Raw genomic sequence first — 23452 nt, 5'->3', positions numbered from 1 at the left:
GTCTAGTAGTGATGATGCAGACCGTTTGCCTGCCTCTTTAGCTTCAATGAATTGGAAGACTTCCTCCAGGGTCATGTCTTGGTTCTTTTCGCCAAGGAGATCAAGCTGGATTTCAGGGTCTGCGATGCCTCGGGTGAGTAAATCCCGTAGGATTGCTTCTGTGTAGTTAACGTCAATGTCACAGCCAGGGCATTTTATTAGGAACTTGCAAATTCCTGCTTGACCACGTAGGCGAGCTCCGAAGCTGCGCACTGTTTCATCACGATCCTGACGCATATTGTGAAGTGTCACTCTGGCAACCATAGTGTTCTCTTCACGCACAGCAAGTTTTTTTATGGCAGCCAGTACCTCAGTTTCAGATTTGTTGGTGAGGCTACCACCCGCGGATCTTGTGAGGTCCTTGCGCAAGGGTTCATCACAGCATTCAAGTAGTTGTACTACTTTGTCCTTGCCGGCTATCTTGGTGGCATCGACGTAATCTGACCACCGTGACTTGAAATAAGCCCACTCTTCACTGGAGCCAGCAGCGGCAATCGTTGGCCTTTTGACCTTCTCAACCTTGGCAGCATGTCCAGAGGTGTGTACAGCGCTGTGGGCAGTGAGGAGTGCAGCTACGATAGCGGCATCGAAATCCTGAGTGGCGTAGTCACAGCCGGGGATGGGGCATGATACAACAGGCATTGTTGTGTCTTAGGGCTTCCGTGTTCATAAATAAGAACGCTGTCTCTTTGTTTTGGTCACTTCAACAATGAACACGGTCTGCAAATAGACAAACAGAAATGTAATATGATTAAGAAAGGTTGGTAATCCTCTAGTTAGGTGTTGGGCTTTTAGCCCAACATCTATTGTTTTTGTAAGGGTTTACTATTATTTTTTTTTTTATTCAAGACAGATTCTTCTCCGGAACTGTTTGTCAAAATGAAAACATATATTAACTTCAATTGTCAATACATGAATGCACAACCCACTGCAGATGTGCTTTTTTGCAATTACGTCATCATGACGTCATCATGGGTCACGTGACGTCACTTCAAAAAATTATAAATTTAATCATTGAAATTCAATATAAAATCAACCGTGCGAGACCGGAACTTGAATTTTGCGGGAATCGACATGATAATACATGATCTTCAATTTATCCTGTGCGTGCAAAATCACACGACCTTTCCTTTTGGTCGAAACCGGAAGTGCCTAATAATTTGAAAGTGGAAAAAGATATGAACTTGCTTTTAACGCTGTTGGTGTCTGCCTCGATTGACCTTTCAAAAAAAATGATGGGTGACGCCATGCAGTGTTGGAGCGCCCTCTAGCAGCAGGTTAAAAAACGTCAAAAACGCATTTTTACTTGATGTCTGTGGCGAAGTTTGCAGTATTTGCTTCAAAATTAATGTGCATGATGACTTTAATGCAGACAAGAGGCATGCGCGAAAAAAAAATGATTACGTCATCCGATCGAAAGTTACAATACAAAGACCGTTAAACCTTCAAAAATTGCTAAAAAATCAACCGTGATAAATATAATCAAGATTTGGCTATATATAGCACAGTTAAAATAGCTCTTGAACTTTCTGGTAATAACGTCACAATGACGTCATCAAGTATCATATTACAAGCAATCAAAGATTTCTAGATTTATTCTTTGAAAATCAATATAAAATCAACTGCTTCAGATTTGATTTTGTTTTTTATGGCAATCGATACAATATTGCATGGTCGTAATTTTTGGTATTAAGTGCAAAATCACGTGACCCTTCCTTCCGGTCGAAACCGGAAGTGCCTTTTTATTTGAAATTGTCAGAAGATGCAAACTTCCTTTCAACGATGTCAGTGTCTGCCTAGGCATTACTGTACAAAATTTTACAGGTGACGTCATCAAATGTTAGAGCGCCCTCTGGCGGCATGTTGAAAAATTCAAACATGGATTTCAAGATGCATATTTTGAGTTGATGTGTGTGGCAAAGTTTGCGGTAATCCATGGCCCAACACCGTGTGGTTGTTCCTACAACCTCTAGTTCTTTTTATTCTTCAAGACACATTTCTTCTCCAGAACTGTTTGTTAACATGGAAACATATATGAACTTCAATTGTCAATACATGAATGCACAACCAACTGAAGATGTGCTTTTTGGCAATTACGTCATCATGACGTCATCATGGGTCACGTGACGTCACTTCAAAAAATTAGAAATTTAATCTTTGAAATTCAATATAAAATCAACTGTGAGAGACTGGAACTTGAATTTTGCGGAAATCGACATGATAATAAATGATCTTCATTTAATCTTGTGTGCGTCAAAATACGTGACCCTTCCTTCTGGTCGAAACCGGAAGTGCCAAATAATTTGAAAGTGGAAATAGATATGAACTTGCTTTTAACGATGTTGGAGTCTGCCTGGATTGACCTTTCAAAAAAAAATGATCGGTGACGTCGTGAATTGATTGAACACCCTCTAGCGGCAGGTAAAAAAACGTCCAAAATGCATTTTCAGTTGATGTCTGTGTCAAAAATTTGCGGTAATTGCTTCAAAATTAATAAACATGATCACCTTAATGCAGACAAGACCTGTGCGCAAAAAAAAATGATTACGTAATCAGACCGGAAGTTACAAAGAAAAGACCTCTTTTCCTTTGAAAATTGCTAAAAAATCAACCGTTAGAGATATAATCAAGTTTTGTGCTTTAAATGGCACTTTAATAATATCTAAAACTTCTTAAAGTTTCGTTTCAATAAGTAAACTTGGAGATGCCCTGCAGCCCCCTTGAAATTTGAAGTTGAACACACCTACGTCTTGAAACGCTCATTTAATGCCACGTACATTGTGTGTACTGCTGGGGATGATTGCGTACAAAGGGAAATTCCCGAAAACCAGTGTGCTATGATTGCGTACAAAAGGGAATTCCCCGTGCTTGCTTTTTGAGTGTCTTGTTTTACGACTGTTGTATGTTAACTATTGAGCTTCATGTAACGGCTGTTTGATGAACCAATTTGTATCTTAAGTGTTTACCAGTGTTTTGTACACGTTTATATGACAACTTCTTAACGCAAGCACATTTTTTACTTCTGATGACGTCATATGATACTCAAAAATTGGGCTGGCAAAACTGCCCAATTGGGCGCTTTTTTTTAATTGGGCGTTTTTTTACCTTTATATGAATTGTTTCCCTTTTAACCGCTATACATTTCATTTAACATAATTATGTCGTGCAATGCTTGTTAAGATTGCACAAAATTCATAAATTGTGCACGTGATATTCCCACACAATCTTAAGAATGAGCGCTCATTCTTAAGAACACGTGCTCATTCTTAAGAATGCACGCTCATTCTTAAGAATGCGCGCGCATTCTTAAGATTGCGTGATTTTCAAGAATGGGCACAACATCCCCACTAGTGTGGCCGCGGTATGCTGCGCTGAACCTCTGGCCACACACCGTGGACCGCGCACTACTGAGGGCATTTTCATAAAAATTACGTTCAGTTTCTTACATATGGTTGTATTCTATGATGTCTCATCTATCACTTCTGGGATGCTTAGGTAGGTGTAATGATGTTCAATTTTCAGAGATGTTCTTGAATTTTTCTGGAGCCGCACTCGTGAAACGTCTGGTACTGTCGTCTGGTGATGGCAGCCATTTTGAATGGGACAAGATGACCCCAAGCTGTGACGTCGCGTTTATGCAAATTGCTTGTCGAGCGAGGGCGCGAGTTGCAAATGTAACGGCTGTTTCCTGTACCATGCATTTATCGTCTGGGGGCCAGGTGCACTGATCTCTATTCAGGATCCACGGCAAAGGAAACAGCCATCGCATTTGCAACTCGCGCCCTCGCTCGACAAGCAATTTGCATTAACGCGACGTCACAGCTTGAGGTCATCTCTTGACACATTCAAAATGGCTTCCATCACCAGACGTTTTACGAGTGCATATTTTTATGGGCTCCAGAAAAATTCAAGAATATCTCGGAAAACTGAACATCATTACACCTAAGCATCCCAGAAGTGATAGATGAGACATCATTGAAAACAACCATATGTAAGAAACTGAACGTAATTTTTTTTAAAACTTCGTCCTCAGTAGTGCGCGGTACCACGGTGTGTGGCCAGAGGTTCAGCGCAGCACACCGCAGCGACACTAGTAGGGCTACAGTAGGCAGTACTCAGTAGTTTACAAAATTGGATATGTTTCTGATTGACTGAAACTTGACCTCGGTATCCAAAAGTTGCAACACTTTTTTCCATGCAGTAGTAATGTTATGTTCCAGCTATTTCCAGTGACCACTTTTTCATCATATTCTTGCAGAACCTTCAACATCAAGTACGTACAATGTGCGTGACAGTCTAGTCGCAGGTCAGTTTGCAGAGCTTCTACATCCAGCAAAATGATGTCAGACCTGTCTACAATCAGTGACTTCGATGACAATGATGGTAAGATTGTCATGTTTTTACTTTCCCCTTTTATTAGCCTTTTCTTGGTTATTTCTTATGAAATATGATATTGCCTTGATAGCTTTTATGAAAACTTTACAAACACATGAAAAAAAAAATTGAAATTTGTTTGTGTTTCTAGAGGGCATCATTGTTAGCTGATAATTGGCTCATTGTTTGCAAAGAGTAATTGCACGATGTCTGGTTTGCATTAAAGTTGGGATGTGACAACATGTACCTGAGTTTCATGGCCTTGTGTTGTGACACGTTAGTAGGTCTCACTGACCTGCTACCAGTTTATTGCACAGCGTGGAAAATTGGGTCACTAGAGTCAAAATCCAGATGTTTATACTGAAAACACTAGTATCGAGGGCACTCATTTCGCATTTGGGGTGGCACTAGCTGTACCACTGCGCACAAATTGGATGTTCCACATGCACCAGCCATAGAGCTATTAAAAGCTCCATACACCAACTGATGTTCAACAAATAGGAATCCTTTATTTCAATTGTCAGACATGACCACGTGAGTATAGTTGTGCCTTATAGGCCTAAGAAAAGACTTTTACATCATGTACATTACTTATTATAGGCTACAGCAGGTTTACAGTTGGGCCGCAGCTTCAGATATAATTTCCAGCTTGCTTAACCAATAAATACTGTTTTAAATTTTTCTTCCACATAGGATGAGCTACAGGCCACGGATGCCAAGGTTGGGGCCCTGATGGACCCCAAGAGCATGGTGCATTCTGGGATGCTGCTGTCCCTACTGCATCAAGTCTGCTCCGCATACGAGAAAGACTCCAAGAAACGAGACAAGATGTTCCACTTGTTCTGCCAGAAGATGAACAAACTGAAGGTAAGGATTGCCACCCTGCAGTTAGATGCAGCATAGGACAGTTTGCACGACAGAGGGGGATTTTGTCCCAAATGTAGTGCAGAGATAGTATACAAATATTGAGAGGCTCAGAGTGGAATGGGAGGAATATTATCGCAAGGTAAAATCTGGACTTTTCCATTTCACGCGGCGAAGCCGAGTGATCTAGAAAAGTCCACATTTTAGCGAGCGATAATATTTCTCCCATTTCACTATTTAAAGCCACTCAATATTTGTTTCATATAACTGACATATAGATTCTTGTCATTTGAGATATTTAAACTTTTATTTCACTACAAAATTAGTGGAAATGTATTTCTCTCTTCCAAACCACCCCTTCACGAACATGTTTGAATCCCACTCTGTAGCGCTGGCTCTTTGGAACAATACGCGTTACGAGCAATGCTGATCGCGCACACCAGCATGCATTTGCACACAAATACCGCGTCATGGAACAAGGATGATCCTAACTGTTGAATAGTTTTTCCCATTCCCCATGGGTGAATGGGACTTTTTGAGCCCCGGCATGAATGGGAGCAATAACGAATGTCACGTGATGTGAGTTCCACCAATCAAATGACAAGGAACTGTATGTTATTTATATAATGCGAGATATACAGTTTAGTGCAAGATATACCTTCACTGATATATCTTCCAATCTGGTATTATAGTAAAGTTGTAAAGTAATCATTTGTCTCAAGCCAATGTGGCCCATCAGGCAATCCATAGAGGTTCTGCCAGTTGGTGACTAGCCTGTACAAAAGCTATGGGAGAGGAAATGGTTTAGTTTGTGACAGTTCTATCAGTAGTTCAACAAAATGTTAAGTGGAAAATATTCAGCTGAAGGTTTGTTTCTCCCCATCCCTCTTCCAGCTTTTACCGTCCCAGGATGTGATAGATACATTCAGTGAAATGCAAGCTGCCTATACTAGGGTCTTCAGACAGATTATGCATGCTACATTACAACACCTACAAGAGGCAGACACGGAGGTAAGTGCAACGGGCGAAACTTAAGGTTTTCCTGGCTGTTTCAAATGTTCACAGTTCTAATTAACCAAACCTGATTTTTAAAGTTGTCCAGCATTGGTTCCGTTTTACTACACACAAATTAAAACTAGGAAGACACATTTCCACTTGTTTTCCTTTTCTGTCCTTCTCATTAATTTTCTATTGGTAAAGTTGTGTTAAAGGGAATATACAACATTTGCAAACATCCAAAAATAAAACTACCATGTTTTTGCGAAATACCTTAATAGGATGTTGGTAAATGACAGTCTAAAGCATCCTGTAAAATTATGGCACCTGGTATACTGTCATTTTCAAGAAAAGTGGTATTTTTGTATCAATTTCCAACGCTGATCGGCCGATCAGCGTTGGAAACAACTGGCTTTTTTCAAATACTGGCCCCAATTGACCATTGCACTTGTTTGCAATCGATTACAAACCTATGAACGGGTACGAGCCAGCTAGACTGGTTCCCTGACCTTACAATTCCCCAATGTATGTAAACTGCTCTGTTTCTTCTTATATGGAGTCGGGGAACCAGACTACAGGAAAATGATCGTTTTTCTTGGTTTTTATAGCATTTTCGAACCCAAAACCTCCAAAAAGTCAGTGTAACTATATTTGCTTTATATTTCCAACCCCCCAATTCCATCCATTTCTGAAAATTACAGCAAAAGCAAATGATGTATATTCCCTTTAAGTTCCCAGCTAAAAAGCATTTGGTGTTAGATTTAACATTTGGCTTTTGCTCATCCCAGACAACCAGTGTAGTTTCCTCTGTGTACCTCTCTCACTGCCTGACTCATTCTCTGACTGACTAACTAACTCCCCGACACATTTCTGACCCGGGCAGTTCTTTTGTATAGGATAACCCTGTTATGCCAATGAATGGGCTAAATCCAGCCAATTTTGCACACCAGATGCAGGATAATATAAGACTTCAAAGTGAATAGCCAATCTGAACACTTTGAATAGAATTTTGGGCACTCTAGTCCCCACTTTTTCTAGGTTTGCCTCTTCTTAATTTTGTTCACTCCTCACACAGCCTCGCCTGCTTTCACTGCCGAGCACGGAACAGGAGAGGACGACGGTTTTCCTCCAGATGCAGAGTCCCTTGCTTCGCTTACCCAGGATGACACAGGAGGAGATCATCTACTCCCGCACCACGCGGTATCAGAGGGAATTCAAGGAGCTTTGTTTGCTGGGCAAAGGGGGCTTTGGCAAAGTGTACAAGGTGCGAAACGGGTCCTGTGTCTTGTGTGAAGTGCTGCTGTATTGGGTTTGTACACAACCCTGCGAGGGCGCTTTTGCAACATACCAATATACCTATGATGAGATCACTATGACTATGGCCAGGGGGGAGGCCGGTCTGTGAGCCGAGCTTTCTTCTTTCTACAAATGTTATTTAAGCTTTTGTGCTATCCCAAAATGTGTTCATTAGTCCAGTATTCTAAAAAAGAGTCTTTATACACTTTGTTCTATCATGCTGTGAATCCTGCATGCGACCATATGCGTGAATAACTTACAGTAAAGTAGGATCTACAGGGTGAGTAAAAAAAAAAGGAAACCTAAATGTCGGGACCATTGTTTTATTGAAGTTCTGCATGTAGCATTTTGAAACTCTAGGATATGAAAGCCCAATTCATAAGCTTGCTTTTAGTACAAGAATCATTCAAATCACATATGTACTTTTCAAGTTACGGAATTTTAAACACAACCAACGTTTTAAAGTACTGTCCACTGATCACAAAAAAAGGTGTGCATTCTTTCAAAACCGAAAACAATTCACACACATCCCTATGTGATTTGTTTTCTCCAACTGTTCATTCACTGTAACACAACTGCAGGATTTTTAAATGCCATTTTCTTGAGAATCAGTTTTACAACTTCAAGTAAGTTGGTGGTCTATATTTCCATTACTGAACTCAGTACCCCTAAACATCATATACCATTGGAAAGCTTTTGTTCTGCTAAATCCAAAAAAACAAATATCCCAATTCTTGCAAAGTCCGACTTAAAGCTCAGTTTGTGATGACACGTCACATATTCATTCTGAATCATTCATGCCAACATTTTGAATTGTCCACAGGTTCGCAGCAAGCTGGACCAGCGTTTGTATGCAATCAAGAAGATCAAATTGAAACCGACAAATATTGAGAAGTCACTCAAGGTAAGCAAGGCTTTCATCCCTCACAAAGTATTAAGGTGAATTCATATGATGAGAAGGACTCCAGTCATTTACTAAGGATGTGACTTTGCATTCAATTTTGGATTCGTTTAGCAAATACTTTAAATAATTGTGCTTGGCTAGTTTTAAACAAGTACGTTTATGTAGGGGCCTGGATGTGGATAATAAGGGAATAAATGTGTGCTCTGGAGGTTTTTATCACTCTATTTAAGACCACTTAGAGCCTGGGTGCTGATAATTACCCGAGCCGGAGGCGAGGGTAATTATCAGCACCCAGACTCTAAGTGGTCTTAAACAGAGTGATAAATATCGACGGAGCACATATTTATTCCCATTCATAAATACCTTTTCGGTAAAAAAAAATCATATAATTCGTTCAAAACTTCCCGATTTTGTTCAACAAATTCACTTTATGCTTTTTGAAACATCCCTCTTGCAAAATAATGGAGTGTTCAGCTGGCGAGTAAGATGTAAACAACCCTTTTATGGAGATTGTTCTGCGCGATGTCGCGCAGAACGCACCTGGCGCGTTGCCGTTTGAATTTAGAACTATAAAATTCTGACTCCCTGGTAGTGTTGCGCATACCTACGTGAGGATTGTGAACGTTCAACCAATGAAACGATAAGAGGCACTGGATTCTTAGGAGTCCACATTGTATTGTGACACTGGAAAAGTGTTTAAGACCAGCTAGCCATGTCTTTATCATCCGTTTAAGACCGGCCACGTGACGGGCTCTCGACCAATAGGACTTGCTAAACTGTCTGGTATTTATGAATGACAATTAAAAGTAATGTACTTGTAAATGTACTAGTTTAAATCCGGCCAAGCACATAATTTATTCCCATTCATAAATATACTTTTCGGTCAAGAAGTCAGAACAAGTCACAGATTCACAGATTTCTAATGATTTTGTTCAACAAATTTACTTCAGGTTTTGTGTAACACCTCTCCAGCCATATCTAGGTGCTCACGCTAGTAGTGCTAAAAATCTCCTTGTTTGGAAATTGGTGCACGTACTGCGCAATGTAGCGCAGAACGCAGCCGTGTTTTTATTGGCGGTTTAAAACCACCCACATGACGTGCTCTTGACCAATAGGAATGGGTAAACTATCTCAGGTATTTATGAATGACGGATTAAACATTTAAACATTAAGCCATCTGCTGACCGGCTGTAGTTGACATGATAAATCAACAATGATTGACATAATAAACAGCAGGCAGTCATTGAAAAGTAAAAACTTACCTACGTGTACGGTGTACCCTCAATGTAATCAAGCATTGCGGTGCTTCTAAGGTTTTTTGTAAACTAAATAGGTTGGAAAACAATGTTGATTATTTGTGCTATGTATGCTCAAACATGGGTTCCTTTTTTTATAATTTGGGTTTCGTATAAATGTTTTGGTAAATTTGTAAATACATTTAGAAGTTTTTTTCGTTAAATGATAAAGATGTTTCCACCTTTATCTTCACATATTCTATCAGCTTGTGAAGGAAGTTCAGCTCCTAGCTAGTCTCAAGCATGCCAACGTAGTTGGCTATAACACGTCCTGGATCGAAGCTGAGCAAGCAAGCTCTAATCATAAACACAGCTCATCCGGTGAAAGGTAAATAGTGCTAGGCAGTGTTGTAGTCTAGTCCGTTTGTGTGTCTGACAAATACACTAAAAATAAGCTGGTACAGTAGAAATTAAAGGTAGGTAGATCATTTGTCATTTGTGCATTTTTTTCATTTGAAGCACATTACTGGACCAAGCCCAGTCTAATGTGGCTTTCTTAGCTGTAGGTACCTTTCCAGCACTTAACTGGCTCATCACTCGTCACTCAAATTCTGATGGGAGGCAGGCAATAAGATTTTGAGCACTTTCGTTCAACGAAAGTGCTCAAAATCTTATTGCCCTGGACAAAATTTCAGAGTGAAAAGGGCAAAACTTGTCGACCTGCATTTAGTGTTATCATGTGGTTTTACCATTTCAATCAAGTTGTTTGATTTTCTGTTTTCATTTTGTTCTTCATCTTTTAGCCCAAGAAGTTCCAGCGAGCAAGAAAGTTCAACAATTGACAATAAAGTTAAGATTGAGGACATTGGTAACCAAGGCGAACTGTCACCTCGCATCTGGAAATACAATGACAAAGTGTCCCATTTAAGCCAGTACTTACAATATCCCCATACGGATTCCGTGGCTAGTAGCCCCAGCCGGCTTAGTCGTAGTCCTAGTGATTTAACCAGTACTCTCGTTGCCTCACCGACAACTCCCAGGGTGCATTGCTCTGGGGACGCATCTCATCATTCTCAGTCTTTCGAGAGTGAGTCACCTTCAAATTTAAGAACGGAAACTGAAAGAGCCTCAACGCAGAACTCAACAGATTTCACAGCTACATCAGAATTGTCCGTCAGTGCGTGGTCTTCGATGGTCACAGTGTCAACATCAGAGACTCAGACCTCTAACCTTCATCTAGACCCGTCTCATCAGACTTGCAAGGACTTGTTCCAGGAGACTTTTTGCTCCCAGTCAGTCTCAACAAGGCAGCATTCTTTTCATTCGGAGTCAAGGACGACTGAAGTAGAGACGAACTTGTTCGAGCAGGACAGCTTCTCTGAATCTGACATACAGTTCCAAGACCAGGATTCGAAGAATGCAAACCTTGACGAAGACGAGTACTCTGATATTCAGATATCCTCTGAAAACAGTCTTGGGGAAAACCCAAATGATGTCCTAGACTTCAATAAAAAGGATACTGTGAGGGTCAAGGATAAGGAACTAGATGTGCCTGTCATTGAAGCCTCAAAAAATCCCATGAACAGTTCACTCAAAGTAGCCTCTGCCACTCGGAGTAAGTTTGCGGCAGACCAAAACAAAAACTCTTGGTTGCTTCCCAGGGATGTGATGCACGGTGCATTCGGATCCATGCTGCCCAGCATAGGCTCTCCACGGAGCAAACTGCAGCCAGCTGGTCACAAGATCCAATCTAAGTGTAAAATCGTCAGTCTAGATGGCACGCCAGACAATACGTCCAAACCAAAAGCTCCCAGGCAGAGGCGACGACACAGATCCAAGAGCCAGGATGGCATACCGGACAAGCCCCAGACTGTGAGTCTGGTACCCAGCGTCAACGCCTTCCCTGTGTCCACATGGAATCTGTACATCCAGATGCAGCTGTGCTCCAACACCCTGTCACACTGGCTCCGAGATCGGAATACCAAGACAGACAATGTCAAGGGTAAGAACCTTAAAGACTGTTCATGTTCTTGTTCTTCTCACTAAGCATCTGAAGTGCAAATAAGAATGCGTAATAAGTTTTGTGTTTTTCTTTGTTTGGGGACCTTTAGAGTGCGTGAAGGACATATCATGCATACACACATACTTGTGTACAAATGTACAAGCATTACATTCACTGTGTGGACTTCCGGACAAAAGATGTCCACATAAACCAGATAGCAGTGACGTTGTGTGGAAGGTTTTCCCCTCTCTGGAAAACAGGTTTAGAGGTATTTTGGGGTTAGGTTGATCTAAAGGGATTCTTGGAAAAAAAATTGGGTTGAAAGAGTTTTCACAGTGTGAGTAAAATGATTATTTTCACTGGTTTTCTAAACTACACGAAAACAAAGGAATGTCCACATTAGGGAATGTAAAACAAACATGTTGGGTATGGAGTGTGCAACCTTGTGCTTACATGTAAATGTCCTTCACTCTCTCTTGTTCACCGTTGAGGGGGTACTTGAGTCCATACTCTGAGGATGCAGACCTGTACGCGGGCCAAATCACAATTTGTATGCCCTCAATTTCTATGCTCTTAGAGCATTCTGTGGACCATGAACTTGAATTCACAGTTTGTAAAAACAGATGGGTGGAAACCGTGCACAAAATGTAGTGAGAGCTTTTGTTTCTGTGAAATTTTGATGAAATTGGGTCCTAAAATTGCTCTACTTTCCAATGGAGAGTAGGTTTAATTTTTAAAAATTTGGCGATGAGCCGCACGACTACTTTTATCGGTGATCATCTTTGAATGGGATTTTCCCCAAAAACTGCTAAATGCAACAAGATGCAATAAGGCACGGGGACTTGAGTTGCCTGCTAAATGCACCAGTACGCAAGAACTTTTTACCTTTGTTGCTTTCTGTTGAATGCATTTTTTATTTCTCGTCTCTTAGACTTCTTAGATGTTGTGAGCATAGATGACAACATGCACATCTTCAAGCAGATACTGGATGGTATGCATTACATCCACTCCCAGGGTCTCATACACAGGGACCTCAAGGTAAGGAGACAGCCACTGTACCGCCAATCTTGAATTGCTTGAAAATTGTTCATTTCAGCTGTGTATTATATGTAACAGGTGATATGACACTAGTAAAAATGATTACAAAGTGTGTATTTAGATCAAGTAACACATTACTTGTTTGGACGGTAAGCACCATTTTCTTGGTGCGCCGTAGTCTCGGGACTAGACGTGGTTATGGCTTGATACATGATAACGCGCCGCCACGTTTGAAGTAAAAGAATTGCTATTTCAATTTTGACAGAGTTTTTATTACAGTTGCCGCACGATTCCGAAGAAAGTCGGACAAAATATTTTTAAAATGGCAGATGGAGGCAATTCAGCGAGTGTTTCGTGAACAAACAAAATCATAAACAAACTGCCGTCGTAAATGCAGTTATTATCCTCGTCCAAGATGATTAGATTAATTTAAAAACTTGCGCAGCTACACGAAGTTATTTGCGCAGCTGCGCAGTATATTTGTTGCACAAGCTCTACGCATGGCGTAATTTACGCACTGTTTCGTGAAATCGGCCGCAGAGTTAGTGTACAACAGCAGCCCAAGACTTTCAAATACACTTTTGTGACATGGGTTTTGGCCTAAGTATGTTAACTTTCCAATGCTTTGGTCATATTGTGATTTCTGAATGGAGCACAACAATTTTTAAAACTTTTTTATTGTTATCCAATTGAGCTATCAGTTACAGTTGATATCATTATGTGTGTGTCCTCTTTCAGCCAGAGAATATCTTCTTGGAGGAATCCAGTGTGGACCTGCAAGTCCTGATTGGTGACTTTGGTCTGGCCACGGAGGATTTTGTGTTAGAGACCATGACATCAGATCCTGATATTCCTAATGGAGTCCGGGGTTTGTATCACATCTATTTCAGTCATTTCCCCAGGAAATGTATATTGCATAAATAAGAATTGATGCATTTTTGATGCAAAAGTTGAAGTAAAACAAGCCTTATAAAGCTGGTCCCAAAAATTCTATTCAGTTGACTCAGAATGGCTATTCTCTGCAGAGATGTTACTTTCTTAATTATAATTGGAAAACAAACTGACTTTTCCAACGAAATTTCCGATTTTGTAACAATTCGTCACACAAAGTTTGATTTTTTGACGATTTTTCCATACTATGTTTATTTACATGATAATTTTGAAGAAAAGTTGATGAAAAAGTCGATGAAATTGGCAAGTACAAATTATCGTGTGTGTAGTTTTAATCTCTTTCACCAGTCGTAAATGGGTGTTTCTACGGTAGAAACACTGAGGTCTACACTGATCGGAATCCTGGATAAAAGGTTAAACATTGACCTGTGACATGGACAAATCCCTGGTGCGTGCGTACACAGCACACGATAATATGCAACGTACACACCGCGCGGCCCGCTAGCACATGGCCGGGTACTTACAGGTACGGTAGCCACATGAACGATCCGATGGATAAAATCCAACATGTGCGATTTTAGGAGGTTTCACATTTAGTTGTACAAAATGCAATGCTTTAAAAATGGAGATGATTTTCTTGAGGATGGCAAAGAGAGCATTTCACTGGCAGTTGTTGGAAGAAAAAGACAAGTTGAGTTTGGTTGAATCATGGACATGATCGAATGGTGTCAGGAATTGTCTTTCAGACTTTTTCCTCGACTTTCTCAAGTAAGAAGTGAACTGCTCTGTTGATGAGTCTGTTACTCTTACCATAATTCAGGCTTTTTAATTTTTATGAAAACACTGAACATTTTTCTCATTGTAAACTTTACAGGAGGAGATGTCCGGAAATTGGGCATGAAGTGTATTATGTGTGTACATGTAACTGCAGCGTGGCCCAGATTTCAGACACATATTTTGTCCCGTCTATTTTCTGATTTTTTTTCAGTATGCCAGTTTCATCTCTGTCTCTGGAAGTCTTTTTATGCATCTTAACTACACTGTGTGTTAGATTAAGACCATTCATTGGCGTTGCGGGATAGCTCTACCTATACATATTCAGTTGCCGAATTTTCCCGTTGCAGTATGCACATCGCTGTCATAAAATCTTCGGAGAAACTTGTCCAGCTCACCAGAAGAATATTATTGCTCAACCTCAGAAAAAGTTCATTTCGTTTGCAATGCAATAACTCCTAAGAGTTTATACCGCATTGTGGACAATTTTTTTGTAAGTACAGGAGGCATATTTATTGTCCACAATATTCTCCAGTTCAGCATCATTGAGCTCAGGAAAATGGTAATTAACATTTATGCATGCAAAAATGTTATTTTTTCTTGGATTTCTTCAGCAGAGAGATGTGAAGCTAAACCACATACAGCAAAAGTAGGTACAATGCCCTATGCCTCACCAGAACAAATGAAAGGATCCAACTATGATTGCAAGGTGTGTTCCATTGTATTAAAGTTAATTGGTTATTGGTATATAAACCATTGGCGTAAATCTGTGTTGGCGAGTGGGGGGATTGGGGATGATCAAAATCTAAAAATTACCCAGGGAAATAAGGAAATTTCAAGGGGGGGGGGGGCTGCACACCACATTACACTAAGGGCGCTTTTCAGGATATAGATGTATATCAAACCGGCGCATTTTTTAAGCTTTTGCGCTTTGTTTATCCACTTTTCAGTGCTATTGAATACATTTTTATTGTTGGGATGTTAAAACAATACCTTGAAACCCGCATTTTTTTTCTCATCATGAAAAAGTGGGGGGATGATTCAATAGCCCATCCCCCCTAGTCAAGAAGTGGGGGGGGGGGGGGGGGGATATATAACAACCCCCCCCCCCAACCCCCCCATTTACACCAGATGACAGCTTACAAACATGGATTTCCCATGATGAACTGTTTTCAACCCCGTCTTTAGAAAAAAATTTATTTTAAATATTTTTTTGACATTGGGTACCCATCTTTGTTTTTATTCACCCTGTATAAATTTAATGAAGTCGCATGTTTTTAACCCTTTTCCACTGCCAGTCTGATATGTACAGCTCTGGTATTATCCTCTTTGAGATGTTCCACCCCTATAAAACCCAAATGGAGCGAGCTGGCGTCATTGGCCAGGTCCGTGCAAGGAAAATACCGTCTGAGATTGAAAAGAGATGGCCGGATCAGGTGAGTTGAGCACCCAAGATATAACTTCAAACATCTGACATGCTTTAGACCTATTTACAGAAGGAGGGTAACGGAAAGTCAAACCCGAAAGCGGCATATCACCGGGCAGTAAATGTTTACAAATAGATAGCCATTTGGAATTATGTAAATTTATGCAACTTAAAGCAGTATACAACATTTGCTTTTGCTGCAGTTTTCAGATATGGATGGATTTGGGGTTAGTATTTTATAGCAAATGTTGTTACACTGACCTGTTTAAAGTTTTGTGTTCATGGATGCTGGGAAAAACCAAGAAAAAAATGATGTTTTTGTAGTCTGGTTCCCTGACCCTACTACAGAAGAAACGAAGCAAGTTATAAAATGGGGAGTTGTCAGGTCAGTAAACCTTTAATGAAAGGTTTAAAGGGGGAACATCGTGGCAAACCTTATTTGTCAGAAAGCAGATTTACCGCATATTGCAGGTGACTTAGAGGGTGTTCTTTGTTAAGGTTACAATGCATTCACAAAAGGTTTTCTCATGCCTGTCCTCAGCGAGAGAAAACCATTGCCCTCTACTCTGCCCTAATGCATAAGGTCTATTTGGGAAAGATGTTGGGCTCGGGGCCTCAGTTCAGGGAACTACATCTAAGTCACTCCTACCAATTTGAAATGTTGAACTCAAACCTGAGAATTTGTTTTGTTTTTCTTTGACCAGTATAAGACCATTGGCCAGTTGACCCACTGCGATAGCGGCCAAAGGCCAAATGCAGAGGAGGTCCTCAAGGGACCACTCTTCCCGTCCAAGGATGAGGTAAGCTGCCTGTGCAGATGTCATCCTCCCTGCAACAGTTAACAATAGACCAATTCATTAGGCCCTACCATACTGTATGTTCCAGACACGTGAGTCGTACGCAAATGCACACATGGTGGACTTTTTGGTGGGCAACAACCCTCCTTTTATTTGATCAGTCAAAAACAGTCAAAACTTCAATCCTCTTCCCCTTCGATATACCTTTTACACAGGCTAGTCACCAACAGTCAGATCATAATGTAGGCACTGTGACAGTCAAATTCCGCCAACAGACAAAATCAGGTGACTGGTAGGCACAGCTGGCTTATCAACTCCTACAGCCAAAGCAAAGCAATATCAGGTTTCATAACAATCACAGCCAGTCAATCCTGCTTTATGAAGGCAGGGAGCACTCAACTGTTCAAAACAGTAACTTGATTTATTTGACTGCTGGGCTGGCCTTGTTAACATTGCCAGCCAGAGAAACCTTTAGTGTATTCAAGCTTTTCTGCGGACTCAGAGAACACACCCCACAACCTGACATGCTGAATCATACACTGCACCACTGTGATGCACATTATATGTAAAGCAGTAGTGAATGGAATGATGTCACATTCCTTTTCGTAAACTTGACATGTGACTGCTTTGGACCAATGAAATTACAGTATCCAAGAAAAAAATTAATAATAAGTTAATAATAAGACATACTTCCCAGTGCCTTGAGTACCTCAGTACTCCGTTACGCTAATGCCTGAATAGGTTTCTGCAACGTAGCCATACAGATACAGATACAGATATGTAACATGTTGGATATTGAATGCACATGCATAGATCAAAACTGGACAGCGGTAGCCCCACCTACAATCTGCAATTTTTTGTGAAATACAAAAGGAGGAGGAATTAAAGTAAGCATAATCAGACCATAAGAAATACAGTAAGACATGGTGCAGCCCAAAGTACTAATTCTGAAAACAAGACCTTTACCTATATATCAGGTAAAATATATTGTGCATTATCCAATATTAATATTACATCACTTACAAACTTTTGGTCTTTGTCAATCAGATCATCAAGGACTTAGGTGCCAAGCTTTCTGAGAAGGATGCCAAGCTGTCTGAAAAGGATGCAGAGATCAAGATGCTAAAGCGGAAACTTGCCGAATACGAGAAGACATTGTCCTGAGGTAGTTTCCATGGCAACTAACCTCATCTCAAGAGCCTTATCTTGGTGAAGAAATAGGATGGTTTCCATGGCAATATAGACCATCTCTAGTACTTTCTGGAAGGAAAGAGCTTTTGTTTCTGTGGCAATATTTACCCATTATTTATACTTTTTATTTTGCAGAAATACCACCAACTTTATTTTGACAGATGGTCTCACAGAGTGTCAGTATTGCCAAGATGCTTGAGAAGAAAACAAAAGAATTTGTTGTTAACTTCTTTTAAACAGCATTTTTTTTCCTGAAATATATATATTCTTCTCAGATTTGCACTGGATATAGGGAAGATATCAGAATACAAAAAATATGAGTTCTCTTGTGTATCTTGTGTCATACACCAGATATGGATAAAAAAAACCTTTTACATGTATATGATAGGTAAGGCATTCGGGCAAAATGAGATGGATCTGGGCGCAGGCCGTATATAGTTGTCAAATATGTCAAAAAAACGTTGTGTTTTTTTTTAATTTTCAGATTTATTGATATTTCTAATCTTTGATATCTTCTACATATATTTTAAAGAAACAGTATAAAAATCACTGAATCAAAGTGTTTTTAATGAAAAACAATTGGCATCTTTCATTTTCACGACTACTAAACAGTCGACAAGTTAATGGCCTTCTTCTCAGTATTTTACTTTTTTGACATGTTGATAGACGTGAACTTTAAACAGCCATAACTTGTCAGTGGAAAGTCCGATTGAAGTGCAAAAAAAGTATTGCGAGGAGAATTTTATTCTCATTCCTAATATCTGCAAACCATCATTTTGATATCTGCCTAGTTCTGTCTCATTTTGTCAGAAAGTCTCATATATATGTCGTGATATACCAAATGTTATGGCTCAGCTTATGACAGAATTCTGTGTTTATGGTCACCATGTTTTGCTTGTAGCACCAGCACATGAACTTGCATAAACATTTGATAACAAGATGTATGGTGGATCACATGCTGCACACATCTTCTCAGCCCTTTGAATTTTTCCAACAATAAATACAGCCGGTTCAGTGATTACCGTATCGGGGTTCAGATCACTGAATCGGCTATTTTTATTGTGTAAAGTTGCCAGATCGAGGCTCTGCATGCCCAATGGCAGAGCGTGAAAAGACAGAATTACCCTGTTCTCTGTCATCTGCCTCTTAAATGTCTTGGCCGAATTACACGGCTTAGCGAAAAATCCATGCTTACCGTAGCAGAAAATTCCATGCTTATGGTTAGTAGATATCACGGTTGAGTGAGGAATTTTGGCTTATCTGCATGCGTACAACTCGCAACTAGGAATCTGTGCTTACAGGGTTAGCATAGAATGTTTCCGTTGGCATAGAATGGTGATCCCAAATGTAGAATTCTGTGGTTAACAGAACCGTGCAATTGGGCCCATGTCTTTGGGAATGTTGGAGGGGAAGTAGGAATTTTGACCAATGTAACATGGAGGTGACTGCTTTTTATCCTTTTCTTGAGGAGGGATGGGTTAAATTATATGACAGGAAGGATCCAACATTTTTGTTGGTCGGGATATAATCTACGTCACCGAGCATGGTCAAATGGATAAGTACAAGGGTATCTAGAATTTGGTGTGTTTGACTGGCTTTGAATGTTTTGCATGTAACGGTATCTCCCCCCCCCCCCCCATAATAAATACCACCCAAAAGAGGATTTACATATTTTTTTTGTTGGTGGGGGTGATGGCCAAAGATGTATTTATTTGGAAAGTTGTGGGATTATCTAATCATTCCTTTATTAATTGTACATGTATGAATTGAACATGTAATGTTTGCTTGTACATGTATTTACATTTTACACATACTTTTACTATGCAGTCTTTTAGACAGATAATGATAATGTGCTGTTTAATTGTGAATTCTATGCCAAACTGTTTCCTCGATTGACTGTGTGGAGAAATAAAACATCTGCCGAAAGAATAGTTGAAACGTCCGTTTTCTGGTACATGTGTATTTTGTTTGTTGGATTTTTGTCCAAATCTGCTCAGTTCAGAGATTTAAATACGTTTTGCCAGATTCCCAGAGTTCATCAGCCGAGCGTGTCTTGCCGTTCGCATTTTGTGAATGAGTACCAGTACACAGTGGCGCACCAATTTTGGCCTGGGGCACTTCTCACAACTTTTTTTCACATTTTTTGTAGAAGTTTGAATTTTTTCAAAAAATAATTTTTTGAAATTTTTGTTGAAAAATAGGCCACATTCATATCACCATGGTCAAACCGTGGGACTAAAAAAACTGGAAAAAAAAATTACAACCTCATGGGGGGCTGAAGCACCTGAGGGCCCCCTCCCATGCTGAAGCGCGCGCCCCTGAGGGGAAACATAAGTTGCCGTCCCCAAACCTGATTCTCAGGGTTTATACTAACCCCTTCCAACCTTGAGACAATAATAGTAATTAGATGTATGTGGGAGCTTGAACCTGTTTATCTTGAATTGAACAAAAAGATACTTTGCTGATATTTTCATTGAGAATATCATTCCAACCTGCGCAATGGTTCTTGGAAATAACTAATTTGGTAAGCTTTCGTTTTGCATAATGGCATTGCTTAATGCCATTGGGTCAAGGTTGGCTTTTCCTGCAGGATCCTGTGCTCTTTTAGCTTTTTTTTTTCTGCTGACGAAGTTCAGTCTCTGTCTCATTCAAAACTATTTAGCTAAAGTTGTGAGTGCGTCCCCCCCCCCCCGCAAGGCGCCGATTGCCGATTGGTCATTAGTCTGTGAAGTGATTTACATAACAAAAGCCCATTGCCATGACGCGTGTGCTGTTGATGGATCGGGCCCGCGATACCATCCATGCATCGTGCATGCACCTGCTGATCTGAAACTGATCCTGCGGCCTAACTGGTACCCAGTCAGGTCACCCTTGTTTGGTAAATTGTCCGCGCGTTACCAGTGGCCAAAGCAATCGATTACAGTAGGCGTACGCGAACGACGAGTTAAATTTTTAATGTGGATATTTCATGATTATTTAATCAAGGCAGTAACAAAATCCGGAAGTGTATTTAACCAAGACACGGTTCTAGTATAAACGTGTCCCTTTTAAGCAGAACCAGGAAGTTGTAACAACATAATTTGAATGAAGGTGAGGAAATCGATGATCGATGAAATTACGTGGAACTTTTAATTGACCAGTTATGATATGATTTTTTAGGACAAGTGCAAGTGGTACGCGTACGGCAGCCGTAACGAAATTCCAACTGTAGTGTTACTGTAGTGTTAGTGTTATCGTTACGGCATTGCAAAAACACCATTGCAAATGCGATTTAATATTGCGAATATATTATCACAACTTACTTTCCAACCACAGAAGCTAAACTTGGCACTATAGCCGATAGGATTATTACCATTTATTTGTTTATTCCAATCAAGCTACCTTACCTATCGGCTATATAGCTTAGGACCCCGTTCCTATATAAACAACTGACTAAATGACACTCAAAAGTTTGCACACAAATACCGTGCCATGCAACAAGGACAGTCCTAACTGTTGAATAGTAAATCCCATTCCCCATGGGCGAATAGGACTTTTTGAGCCCCGGCGTGAATGGGAACAATAATAATGAATGTCACGTGATGTGACCAATCAAATGACAAGGATTCTGTACAGTATATAATAAGATATTTTAGGGACATGCATATATTATTTGGTAGATCTATATAATTTCCGTCATTGGCATTGATATATTATTGTTTGATTCTCTCTTTTTTTTGGTCACAGATTATCACAGATTGGGAACTTGATCCTTGTCAGCAAGACATCATTAAATTATAGACTCCAGTCTATAATACTTGCCTAGTCTCTTTGCCATGGTTGCCCCGAGTTCTCCAGACCTTGAAAAGCATCCTCCACTAAACTCTGAGAATATTTGTGCAGTCTTCTGAGATGGCCAGTGACAATGAACCATCTGCAGTACACCGCATGCACAAGGATTATGTACCTGGAGGGAAGAAACTGGGACAGGGCGGACTGTCCAAGAACCTACACGAGAACTTCATATCACAAAATGAGGAAAGGGAATGGGTTGACATTCTCTTGGACTGCAGTCCAAAAGATGAGAAATTGGACACTATGGTCAAATGCTACAGTTGGGAAGAGGTCTCCACTGGATGGCGACCAGCTGTTCCAAATGCTACATACATCAGTCATGTCGCAGAAAAGAAGGACGCCGAAAAGGAAAAAGAGAAAGACAGTGGGAAAATTAAGAGCTCCCAAAAGCTGATCTTATTTGAGAAGGATCTGTCGTGGAAGCAGTGCGTCGAACCTGGGACCTACCGGTATGTGCACCGATCGGCCTATGCTGGTGTACAGAAAAAGAAAACCTTCAACAAGGGACCAGTGAAGAGGCCGATGGATGCTAATCTCAAGGAGCACATCCGAAAGGTCAAAGAGCATCTGGAAAAGGTTCTGGTGCAACAAGCCTCACCCAAGAACCATCAGAGGCCACTGGGCGCTGTTCACAACTATGGGGACTATGTATCGTCGTTGATCAGAGAGGCTAAACCTAATAGACTTCAACCAGCATCTGAGGTGATGCACTCGCCCAGACCCATCAATCCAAGTGAGGATCAAGCTCAACAAAGCCCGACTAAAGTTCCAGATGTTGGATTGACGTACACTGTGAAGCGGGGCAGCCCAGTGCAAAAATCGCAAAAGTCTAGTCCCTTACCACATGCCCCACTGCTGCAACCAGGGGACAAAACGCCAAATGATCTTGTCGCTGCATTGGGGTCCAAGCTGAATGACCTCATACAGCAGGACAACTTCAAAAACAGAGTCAAAACGAGACACTCCAGGAACAAAACCCAAGAGAAAGTGCGGTCAAGCTACGAGAAGTTTACCGCGCCTGCCCAGGTTGAATCTCCCACCTTGAAACCGTTGGTCAAAGTAACTCCTGGCCAGCGTCAAATCCACGACGACAATGAGTTCATCGGCGCTGTGGCTAAAATGAACAAACAGGCTACTTACCAGTTTGATGATATTCGTTCCGTCCACCGCGTATCGCCCACTCCCAGCAGAGAACATCAGAGCATGCGCCACCAAGAATCAAAAGAGGCCACTCATGATCACAGATTTGAGAGGCTGGACCCTGCAAACAAGAATTTCTTCACGTATGGGATCGCAGGCAAGGCCGTTAGTCCGACAGATGTTGAAGTGCGAGTCAAGAACCTTGCTGGTATCTCTAGGATACTGAGCAAGAACCCTGTGGAGGTGAAGAAAAGAGGGACGCTACACCCCCAGGATAAAGGATCTAATCGCCCAGGAGGGAAAGGCGATCCTGGGTTTACCATCACCAATCGGCTGGGTGACCCGTTGCACCGTGGTGTGGTGGATCGTGGGGTGGCCGGAGCCATTGCCTCCGAGCTCTTGCCTGGTGTCAACGGACACAAAATCTATTTCCCTATGCAGCAAACTTATCGAATCATTTGAAATAACTCGTTGTATGTTTCAGTTAAATTAAAGAACGGGGATACAAATTTAGTCAGTCCTCTTTGCTACTGTAATCTCAAGTTGTCTTGTAAAGTTGTCTATGTGAAATTAACTTTACTGATTCAAGTCCATTAATTGTTTCAAATTAACAGATCTTACAAAAAGTTGATCGAGCTTCTGCAATGAATT

The 23452-nt window shown here is 40.7% G+C and overlaps 2 protein-coding genes across 2 annotated transcripts; both read left to right on the top strand.

The window, feature by feature from the left end:
* Positions 1-5110: 5110 nt before the first annotated feature.
* LOC119739106 (eukaryotic translation initiation factor 2-alpha kinase 1-like) lies at positions 5111-19465 on the top strand. Its single transcript, XM_038213937.1, has 12 exons — positions 5111-5280; positions 6172-6288; positions 7349-7537; positions 8384-8473; positions 9975-10096; positions 10512-11710; positions 12642-12748; positions 13487-13616; positions 15028-15122; positions 15712-15849; positions 16544-16639; positions 17684-19465. Exons 1-12 carry the CDS (start codon positions 5146-5148, stop codon positions 17798-17800), a joined length of 2535 nt encoding a protein of 844 aa, XP_038069865.1. The 5' UTR covers positions 5111-5145; the 3' UTR covers positions 17801-19465.
* Positions 19466-20699: 1234 nt separating this feature from the next.
* Positions 20700-23399, top strand: LOC119739437. Its single transcript, XM_038214389.1, has 2 exons — positions 20700-20917; positions 21554-23399. The coding sequence occupies exon 2, from the start codon at positions 21719-21721 to the stop codon at positions 23261-23263; it is 1545 nt and encodes a 514-aa protein (XP_038070317.1). The 5' UTR covers positions 20700-20917; positions 21554-21718; the 3' UTR covers positions 23264-23399.
* The last annotated feature ends 53 nt before the right edge of the window (positions 23400-23452 follow it).

Source organism: Patiria miniata, unplaced genomic scaffold (genome assembly GCF_015706575.1).
Source record: "Patiria miniata isolate m_02_andy unplaced genomic scaffold, ASM1570657v1 HiC_scaffold_30, whole genome shotgun sequence".
Classification (NCBI taxonomy): domain Eukaryota; kingdom Metazoa; phylum Echinodermata; class Asteroidea; order Valvatida; family Asterinidae; genus Patiria; species Patiria miniata.
The sequence above is the reverse complement of the archived record's forward strand: the minus strand, read 5'-3'. Positions and strand labels throughout refer to the sequence as shown.